The sequence below is a fragment of the Platalea leucorodia genome (genome assembly GCF_965183815.1).
Source record: "Platalea leucorodia genome assembly, contig: HAP1_HAP1_SCAFFOLD_523, whole genome shotgun sequence".
Classification (NCBI taxonomy): Eukaryota; Metazoa; Chordata; class Aves; order Pelecaniformes; family Threskiornithidae; genus Platalea; species Platalea leucorodia.
The window spans coordinates 8,762-19,095 of record NW_028121077.1 but is presented as its reverse complement, the minus strand read 5'-3'; the positions used below and the strand labels follow the sequence as shown (position 1 = coordinate 19,095).

The 10,334-nt window shown below is 52.0% G+C and overlaps 1 protein-coding gene and 1 long non-coding RNA gene across 2 annotated transcripts; both read left to right on the top strand.

Annotated features, from left to right (window-relative positions):
• Positions 1-246: 246 nt before the first annotated feature.
• Positions 247-4,178, top strand: LOC309604254 (uncharacterized protein; the record flags this gene model as incomplete). Its single annotated transcript, XM_082339185.1, has 4 exons — positions 247-663; positions 1,385-1,576; positions 1,829-1,935; positions 4,167-4,178. The coding sequence occupies exons 1-4, from the start codon at positions 636-638 to the stop codon at positions 4,176-4,178; spliced, it is 339 nt and encodes a 112-aa protein (XP_082195311.1). The 5' UTR covers positions 247-635.
• A 21-nt stretch (positions 4,179-4,199) lies between these two features.
• Positions 4,200-6,015, top strand: LOC309604253. Its single transcript, XR_014230849.1, has 3 exons — positions 4,200-4,530; positions 4,611-4,721; positions 5,849-6,015. It is a non-coding gene; the product is annotated as an uncharacterized lncRNA (long non-coding RNA).
• The last annotated feature ends 4,319 nt before the right edge of the window (positions 6,016-10,334 follow it).

Sequence of the window (10,334 nt, the reverse complement as noted above, 5' to 3'; positions counted from 1 at the left end):
CAGGCAGGCGCTTTCTGGACGGGCGAGGGGCTGGGACGACCGGAGGCTGCCGCACGCTCTAGTCTGACCGAGACCCTGTTCCCTGGGGACCTGGCACAGAGAAAGGCGAGGGACTTTCTGCACTGCCCCTGGCCGGAGCCGAGCGGGAGGGGCTGCCCCGAGCCGGGCAGGTTGGCGCTGCCCTGGGTCGTTGCCGGCGGTGGGGGTACCCGGAGCTGCGGGGGGTCTCGGCAGGGCTTCCGGGTACGTCGGCGGCAAGGGGAACGGTGTCCCCGCAGGCTCAGAAAGCATGGATTGCTGCACGGGGCTTCCGGTCGGCCATGTTCGTTCCCCGGGGCATGCCGGGAGGTGTAGTTTATATGGACGTGGCTGCCTGGAAGCCGGACTGCTCTCGGGCACTTTCGGTGCACCGTAGTCGTTGCTACCGCTGTGGCCCCTGCGGCACGAGGTGCAGTTTTGTTGCAGGTTTTCTGTGGTTTTCTGCGGGCTTCCAGCTATGGCTACTCCCCAAGAAGCGGCGCGCCTCCGGACTCTCAGTGCTGCCGCCCGGGATCTGCGCAGGCGCAGTGCAGCCCACATGATCCATGCTGCCAGCACCGGTAACGGCAGTGTGATACTGCGGTGCCTGTGGAGTCATGCCGCTGCGATTGTTGCTGCCTGCCGGTAAGGAAACGCCGCTTCCGCCCCACGGGCGCGCTGTCGGCAGGTGCTTGGCGCCCAAAACGCAGATGGCAGCGCTGCCGCCGCCCCTGGGCAAGCGCTGTGCACTGGGTGCTCGCTGCTGCCGCCGACGCCACCTTCTTCGCTGTTACCACAGCGTGGTGGCGTGCCGGGCGCGATTGGCGGTGGTGGGTGAGGGCCAGGAGCACCAGGGAGGCGAGCGAGCTCCTTTGAGTGTGCAGGGGTGTCTCCTGCCTGCTGGCTGCCCGGGGGTGGTGGGACAGGAAGCTTCAACCTGCCCGCTGCAGCAGGCTCTTGGTCTGCTGGAGGCGAGCTGGGCCAGGGCAGCCCCAGGGAGTTACCTAAAAGCTGATAGAAGGGAAGAGAGGAAGGAGGCGGATATCCCCTAGGCGCAGAGGCGGGGCGCCTCCCCGACTCGCCAGAGCTCCCCCTGAGCCTCTCCTGGCCCTGCTCACCCCGTGCAGCTGCCCCCTGCTCCAGCACCTCCCCTGAAGCCTGTCCCATAGCACGAGATTGCCCCCAAGCCCTGTTGTGAAGACCACAAGCTGGCTCTCAAGTGGGCTGGATTCTCTCTTAATGCGGGTGCCGTTACCAGCAGTGCGGGGAAGGAGCAGCATCTCCAGAAGCCCCTGCAGAAGGAAGGGCTTTGGCCAGGTGTGACCTATGGTAATAACGGTCGCCGCTTCTTCTTTCCCTGTCCCAGAGGCCGCGCTGAGGACGCGGTTGTCCATTCCTCCCGTGGGGATGCTGCTGACAGCACCTGCCTCAGGCTTGCGTGGGTTGTCTCTGCCTGACCTCGCTCTCCTCGTGGTGTGGGGGCGAAAAGGGACAGGAGGAGCGCTTACTGGCTGCGGACAGGAGCTGCTGCGGCTGAAGCCGGAGAAGCTGGAGAAAGGTAAAGAAGAAGAAACGGAAGGCCATCTGGCTGACCGCTGCCTCCCGCTGCAGGCAAGAGAGAGCCTGCCTCTCCGGGTGGGAAGGGATCTCTCTGTGTAGCGCACCGCAGGCCAGACCACCAGTGTGCACCACAGGGCCTGTAGGCATAACCCAAAGCGTGGTACAGCCGCGTAGTGCGCGAGCAAGCGAGGCTACGTGTCTAGGAAACCTTGTCTCGTAAGAGCTGTAAGACATCCACGTATTCTTTTAGGTGGACAGCCGAGTGACTGGAGTTACAGAAGAGGAAGGGAGGAGAGAAGGAGGAAGAAGCATCTGAACTGGCCAATTCTCCCAGCAGCACTGAGAGCGAGAGCTGTGGTGAGCCCCGGCCCCTCAGGGACCTGTCACCCCTTGTCTGTGCCCTGGTCCCTCCCTGCCCCTTCCCTGGCCCTCTCTCTTTTGCGTGCTGCTGTGATTTTTCTTTTTTTGTTCTTCCCTGTACCTGTTCTCTTTTCACTGTTCTTCTGTCCTGCTCCCTTTTCCTCTCTCCCTTCATCCATCTTGTTCTACCACCCCCTGCTTTTTTTTCTCTCTCTGCACCTTTGGCCTGCTCCTTCTCCTTCCTTTTGTTATCCTCTGTCTCTGTCCTGCAGCCCATTGTTGGTTTTCCCTTTTCCATCTTTTTGTCCTGATCTGAATCCATCTCTTTTTCTGTCCTGTTCCCTGATGTTCTTTTCCTCTTTGCACCTGTACATGCCGCTCTGTGTCCCTGCCTCCCTGTGTCTGTCCTCCCTCCCTTCTTCCCTTCCTCTCTCTATCCCCTTGTCTTGCTCACTGTTGCTAAGTGTTGCTACGAATTTTTTCTATTCTGTATCTCACTGTCCCTGTTCTCCTTCCTGTTCTTCTCTTACTGACCCTTTGTGCTGCTCCCTGTCCCTATTTTTTATTGCTTCCCCTCTCTGTTCCTGTTTGTTCTCGTGGTCCACCTCTCTGTTGTTCTTTCTGTTGCTCTCGTATGTTCTCCATCTCAGCATCCTGCTCCCTGTCCCTCTCTCTCTTGCAGTATCCCGCTTTCTGGCTCCCTGTCCCTCACCTGTTTTCTAGATCGCTCTGTCCTTCCTCCAGTCTTTCCTTGTCCCTCTGGCCTGCTACCCGTCACTGGTTCGTTCTTTCGTCGTCTCTCTGCCTTGCTGCTGTCACTCTCCTCCTCTCTCTGTCTCTAATGTTTCTTTCACCATCTCTTCCCTGCTCCCTGCTCCTTCTCTCTTTTCTCTCTGTCCTCCATCTTCCCTGTAACTCTTTGTCTGTATATCTCCATACCACTTGTTCTCCCATTGTTTCTCACTATAACCCCCCGGCCCAGCTCGCTGTCCCATTATTCCCCTCTGTTCTGCTCCCTTTTTTCTCATCCTGCAGCCCAGCGATGGTTTTTCTTTCTCCCTCTCTTTGTCCCGATCTCTCTCTTCAATCCCTCTGGCTTGTTCCCTGTCTTTTTGTCTCCCTCCCTCCCTCCCTTATTCCTCTCATTTGATTTCTCTCTTGATCTGTCTGTTTGGCTCCTTGCTCATCATTTTCTCTCTCTTTCCCTCTGTCCTGCTCCCTGACCCTGTTTTTCTTCTGCCATGTCCTTGCAGGCTCCTCATCCCCTTTTTTATTGACTTATCCATCTCCCTGTCCTTTTCCCTGTACCTTTCTTTCTCTGCTCCTCACTCCTCCCTCATTTTATTTTTCCTCTTTCTGTTCTTCTGTCCTGCTCCCTATTGCTGTATTTTCGTTTTCTGTATCTGCTGCTCCAGAAACAACTGCCAACTTGTCCTAGGGGAAGGATGAGGGTACAGGCAGCGAACCCCATAGCAGACTCACTCCTGGGACTTCTACGCATTAATGAATAAGCACTTGCTGTCTCCTTTGCACTCATGGCTGTGCTTGTACTCCTTTGTACTTGGTGAGTGGCTGTCAGAGAGTCCAAGGGAGCAGGTTACACGGTGGGTGTCAGGGGCCATGGCTGCAGCTGTGGGCTGGGGCTGGAGGAGCCCCAGGGGGGCCAGTGAGGCTGATGGTGATGGCCCCTCTGTGTAAAAGGGCTGCAGCCCCAGAGGATGGTGCTGCTGGGGCATGCCTGCTGGAGAATGCTGATGAGTTGCAAGGATGTTTCCAACCCACCGGTGCAACAGGCTGAAGTCAGTTGGAGTCAGGCCCCATCAGGGCAGGTCCCAGGGATTTTCTGAGAGCTGGTGGAGAGGATGCGGGAAGAGGGGCAGGAGATGGCTGCCCCCACCCCTCTGGGTGCCCACCCTCTGGAAAAGGCACTGGGTGCCTCCCCAACTCAGCAAAACTTCTCCAGCCCTGCTCGCCCCATGCAGCTGTCCCCAGCTCCAGCACCTCCCCTGAAGCCTGTCCTGTAGGCATGGTCTGCCCACAAACCCTGTCCTCATGGCAGCAAGCTGGCCCTTGAATATGCTTTATTCTCCTTAAATGCAGGTGCTATTAGCATCAGTTCAGGGAAAGAGCGACGTCTCCAGCAGCTCCTGCAGAAGAAGGGGTTCCTGCCTGAGGAAAGCTACAGTCATCCCTGTGGATAATGGTTGCTTGTTCTTTCCCTCTCCCAGAGGCAGCACTGAGGACTTGGTTGGCGGTTCCTCTCCAGGGATGCTGGTGATTGCATCTGGCTCAGGTTTGTGTGGGTTGCCTTTGGCTTCATTCTCCTAGCGGCATGGGCAAAAATGGACAGCTGGACGCTTCCTGGCTGTGGACAGGAGCTGCCGCAGCTGAAGCTGGAGAGGCCAGAAAAAGGTAAAGCAGCTGAAGAATAAAATAAAGAGGAGCCAGCCGGCAGCTGCCTCCAGCTGCAGACAGGAGACAGCCTGCCTCTCAGTGTGAGGAAGGATCCCTCTTAGTGTAGCCCTCAGCAGACCCAATTGCCAACGTGCACTGCAGGGTCCGTATGCGTAACTGGAAGCACAGTACAGCCAGGTAACACGTGCACGTGTGAGGCTACGTATCTGGGAAGCCTTGTATTGTAACAGCTGTAAGACACCAGTCTGTTCTCGTAGGTGGATGACAGTCAAGCAACCGGAGCCATGGGGCCAGGGGAGAGAGAGAGAGAGACAAAGACACGTCCGAGCTGTCCAGTTTTCCAAGCGGCTTGGAGAGCGGGAGCTGCAGTGAGTCCTGGACCCTTGGGGCCGTGTCGTCCCTATTCTGCATCCTGGTCCTTCCCTGCCCCGCCTTCTCTTTCTCTCGCTGCTGTCATTTTTTTCCGCTTCCCTGCACCTCTCCCTCCCTCATTCTCCAAGTCCCCCTCTTTATCTGTTGTTCTACCCCTATGTTTTTTTCCTCTCTCTGTGCTTCTGTCCTGTTCCCTGTCCTTTTTTCATCCTCTGTCTCTGTCCTGCAGCCCATAACTATTTTTGTCTTTTTTCATCTATGTCTGTCTTCCTATCCCAACTTTGAAAATTTTTCCTCGCCTGCCCTTTAGCCCTTCACAGTTCCCACCCCTTACCTCTCTATCTTCATGTCCCTATTTTTTAATTCCTTTATCCCTGCTCTGTATTCTAAATAGACTTTTTCTTTCTTCAATTCTCTTGTTCCAGGTCCCTGTCCCTGTCTTTTAACTTCTTCCCTCTCTGTCCCACAGCTGCTTTTTGTCTTTATTGTTCTCTCTCTGTCTGGCTCCATGTCCCTATTCTTTAATTCCCCTTCAGCTTCAGTCTTTCCCCTTCAGCTCATCAAGGTTTTTTGGCATTTCTCAGTTTATCTCTGTCCACCTCACTGTCCCCTTTTTAAAATCCTCCCTCTCTGCCCTGTGGCCCATCGCTATTCTTTGTTTTTCTCCATCTCTCTCAGGCTGATTCCTTGTCGCTTCCTCCTCTCTGGCCTGTAGCCCATCGCTATTTCCGCCCCCCCCCCGTGGTTCCATTTCCCTATTTTTCAGTCCCCTTTCTCTGTCCTGTAGGCGATTGCTGTTGGATTGGGTTTACGTGGCAAGGTTTTGTTAGCTGGGGCAGGGCAGGGGCTGCAGGGGTGGGTTCTGTGAGAAGACACCAGGAGTTGCCCCTATGTCAGGCACAGCCACTTCCAGCTCCGAGATGGATCTGCAGCCGGTCCAAGCTGAGTCCATTGGCAATGCTGGTTGTGCCTCTGGGATGGACATTTAAGAAGGGGTAAAAAATGCTGCGCAGATGCTGTGACAGGGAAAACGTGAGTGTGAAACAGCCCTGCAGACACTAAGGTCGGTGACGAAGGAGGGGAAGGAGGTGCTCCAGGCACTGGAGCAGAGATTCCCCTGCAGGCTGTGGTGAAGGCCATGGTGAGGCAGGTCGTCCTCCTGGAGCCCGTGGAGGTCCGCGGTGGAGCAGACATGCACTTGCAGCCCATGGAGGACCCCACGCCGCAACAGGTGGATGTGCCTGAAGGAAGCTGTGACCCCATGGAGAGCTTGCGCTGGAGCAGGCTCCTGGCAGCACCTGTGGCCCCATGGAGAGGAGCCCACACTGGAGCAGAAGAAGAGCATGAGGAGGAAGGAGCGGCAGAGATGATGTGTGATGAACTGAGTGCGACCCCTGCTCCCTGTCCCCCTGCATTGCTTGGGGGTGGGATGTAGGGAAGTCAGGAGTCATGGAGATGAGCCCAGGAAAAAAGAGCAAGGCGGTTTTTAGATTTCTTCTTATCTGTTGATAAGATAAGAACAAATAAGATAAGAACAAATAAAACAAAACAGAATAAGATAACAACAAATCTTGTCCTACTCTTGATTTTGATTGACAATAAATGGAATTAATTTCCCCAAGCTGAGTCTGTTTTGCCTGTTACAGTAATTGGTGAGTGACCTCTCTGTCCTGTTCTTGACCTCCAAGTTTTTTTTGTTGTATTTTGTCCCCCTGTCTTGTTGAGGAGGGGGAGCGATAGAGCGGCTTGGTGAGTACCCGGTGGCCAGCCGAGGTCAACGCACCACAGTTGCCTTCTATCAGGCTCCCTGTCCCCATCTTTTAATTCTTGCCTATGTTTCTTGTACCCCATCGCTTTTGAAACTTTCTTTCTACTTCTCCATCCTTATTTTTTAAATTCTTGCATAGGTTTCTCAAACCCAGTTGCTTTTTAAATTTTCTTGCTACCTTTCCCTCTCTCTGTCTCCCTGACCTAATTTTAATTTCTTGCCAGTGTTTCTTGTACCCCATCGCTTTTCAAATTTTCTTCCTACTTCTCCCTCTCTGCAGCTCCGTGTACCTGTTTTTTTAATTCTCGTGTATGATTCTTGTATACTGTTGCTTGTAAAATCTATTTATGTCTCCCTCTATCCATCTTCCTGTCTCTAATTGGTAATTCTTCCCTCTCTGTCCTCTACCCTGTCACTTTTTACACTTTCTACATCTCCCTCTTTCTAGCTCCCTGTCCCTATGTGTTAGTTCTTCCCTATGTTTCTTGTACCCTGTTGCTTTTAGAAAATTTTCTTTCTACGTCTACCTCTATCCCGCTGTTTCTATTTTTTTATTTCTTGCCTATGTTTCCTTTCCCCTGTCACTTTAGAATTTTCCCTGTCCCTTGTCTTGTCTGTCTTGTTGTCCTGCTGGTCCCTTCTGCCTCTCTCTCCTGCTCCCTGTCTCTCTTATTTATTCCTCCATCTCTCTGTCCCTGTTCACCCCTGCAGTCTTTCTTCTGCTCTCCTCTCTCTACACAGTTGTCCTGCTCCCTGTCCCTCTCTTGTTCGCAGCATCCCATTTTCTGGCTCCCTGTCCCACACCGCTATGTCCCTCTGTCCTTCCTCCTGCTTTTCTCTTCTCTTTTCTCCCTCTGTCCTGCTGCATTTGGGCACTGAGCCTTGCAGCCAACTCCCTGCCAAGATTTCTTATGTGCATTAATGAATAAACTTTTCCTGCCTTGTCTGTGCCCCTGGATGTGTTTGCAGCCCCTGGGTGCAGAGCATGTGGCTGTGGAGAGGTGCAGGGGAGGGGGTGATATGCTGTGGGGCTTTGGCAATGGCCCCTATTCCTGATGGGCCCTCGCTGGGGCAGCCCCAGGTGTGGCCAGTGAGGCTGAGGATGGGGCTGGCCCTGCTGTGTGAAGGGGCTTTAGCTGTAAAGGAGGCTGCCTGGGCATGCCTGCTTGAGAAAGCTGATGAAGGGGAATGGGCTGAGGAGGGAGTCCTGCAGGCAGGTGCCTCCAGCAAGGAATGGCCAGTCTGTGTGGTGAGGAAGGATCCCTCCGAGCTGTCCCTGACAGGGCAGACACCAGCACACAGTGCTAGGAGCTCAGTGCCTCTGTTGGCTATGTGGGTGAGCCACCAGGTATTGAGGAAGCCTTGCGGATGAGGAGCATAGAGGTGTCCGCTGCATGCTGCTGAATGGGCGAGGGTCCCGGCATGCAGCACTGCAGAGGAGGAAGGGGCAGAGGCAGAGAGAGAAGCGTCGAGGCGATGAAGGTCTCCTGCTGGCACCAGGAGCTGTGGTGAGTCACGCGTCCTCTCCTCTGCATCCTGGCCCATCTCTGCCACCCTTCTCCAGATGTCTGCCTGCCTCCCTTTCTCGGTCTCCCTCTCTGCCCACCTACCTGTATGGCTCCCCAAAACTTGTTATTCTTCTGCCAACTCTGGAGAATACCCCGTTGCATTTTAAATTTTTTCTATGTGTGTCTCTAGCCAGCTCCCTCTCCCTATTATTTAGTTTTTCTGCACTGCCTTGTAGCCTATTACTTTTAAACTTTCATTTCTATATCTCCTCCCTATCCAGCTCCCTGACCCTATCTTTTTTAATATCTCCCTCTGCTCTGTACCCCATTGCTTTTCAAACTTACTTTCTATGCCTCCCTCTATTTGGCTCCATTTTGCTATTTTTAATTTCTTCTCACTCTTTCCTTCACCCTGTTTGTTTTAAAATGCCTTTATATATATGTATGTCTCTCACCAGCTCCCTGGCCTTATTTTTTAATTCTCGCCTGTGCGAATTGTATCCCATTGCTTTTTGAATTTTCTTTCTATTTGTCCCTCTATCTTCCACCCTGTCCCTGTTTTAAAATTCTTTCCTGTGTTTCCTGTACCCCGCCACTTTCTCTTTCTGTGTATCCCCTTATTTGTCTCCTTGTCGTTATTTCTTAATGTTTTCCTATTTGTCCTGTACCCCGTTGCTTTTTAAGTTTTATTTCTGTGTCTCCCACTATGCGGCTCACTGTCCCTATTTTTTTAATCCCTCCCTTTGGTTGGGGAAGGGTCTGTCCAGGCATGCCTGCCTGAGGGAGCTGATGAAGGGGAGCTGTCCAAGGAGGGAATCCAAGGGAGTCCTGCAGGCGGTTGCCTCCAGCAATGAATGGCCAGTGCCTGCAGCGAGGAAGCATCCCTCCGAGCCGTCCCTGACAGAGCGCACTACCAGCACGCAGTGCTGGGAGCTCAGTGCCTCCATCGGCTGCACGGGAGAGCCGCCGGGAAGCTTGGTGGTGGAGGAGTGTTGAGGCACCTGCTGCCGAGGCAGACAGAAAAGCGTCAGGGCAGTGAAGGTCTCTTGCCGGTGCCAGGAGCTGCGTTGAGTCGCGTGTTCTCTCGTGTGCATCCTGGTCCATCTCTGCTGCCCTTCCCCAGATCTCTGCCTGCCTGCCTCCCTGCCTGTCCCTGCTTCTGTCTCCCTCTCTGCTGGCCCACCTACCTGTGTGGCTCCCCGAAGCTTGTTACTCTGCTATGAACTCTGCCCTGTACCACTTCACCTATTAATTTTTTTCTGTTTCCCTCTTTCTGGCTCCCTCTCCCTATTTTTTAATGCTTTCCTGTATTTTTTGTACCCCATTGCATTTTAATTTCTCTCTCTACATTTCCCTCTCTCCAGTGCCTTGTCCCTATTTTTTAATTCCTCCCTCTGTCCTGCACCCCATAGCTTTTAACATTTTCTTTCTATGGTTCCTTCTATCCATCTTCCTGTCCCTGCTTTTCTAATATTCCCATTTCTTGTACCTGATCACTGTTTAAATTTTCTTTCTACGTTGTCCTCTATCCATCTCCCTGTCCCTATGTTATAATTCTTGTCTATGTTTCTTGTACTTAGTTGCTTTTTAAAACTCCTTCTAGGTCTCTCTCTATCAGGCTTCCTTTCTTGATTTTTAAAATTCTTCCCTCTATTTCTTGTACCCCATTGCTATTTGATGTCTCTTTCAAGAATTCCTTTTATCTGGCTCCCTTTCCCTGAATTTTAATTCCTCCCTTTCATCTGCATACCTCCTCGCTTTTAAAATTTCCTTTCAATATTTCCTTCTATTGTCATCCCTGTTCCTATTTTTTAATTCTTTCCTATATTTCTTGTAGCCTGTTGCTTTTTAAAATTTCTTTCTATGTCTCCCGCTATCTGATTCCTTGTCCCTATTTTTTAATTCCTCCCTCTCTGTCCTGTACCCAGTTGCTGTAAAAAATTTCTTTCTATGTCTCCATTTATGTAGTTTCCTGTTCTTCTTTTTATTTTTTTTTCTGTCAGTACTCTGTCAATTTAAAATTTTGTTTTATGGCTACTTTTAGCCAGTTTACTGTCTTTATTTTCTAATTCTCTCCTGTCTGTCCTGTACCCTGTTGCTGCTTCAATTTTCTTTCTATGTCTGCTTTTATCAAGCTCCCTATCCATAGTTTTTAATTCTTTCCTGTGTTGTGTACCCTGTTGACTTTAAAATTTACTTTTATGTGTCTCTAGTTTTTTCCCCATTCTTGTTTTTTGATTTATTCCTGTCTTTCCTTAAAGCCATCACATTTTACATTTTCTTTCTACGTCAAAGTTTATCTACTTTGCTGTCCCTATTTTTTGTTTTCCTGT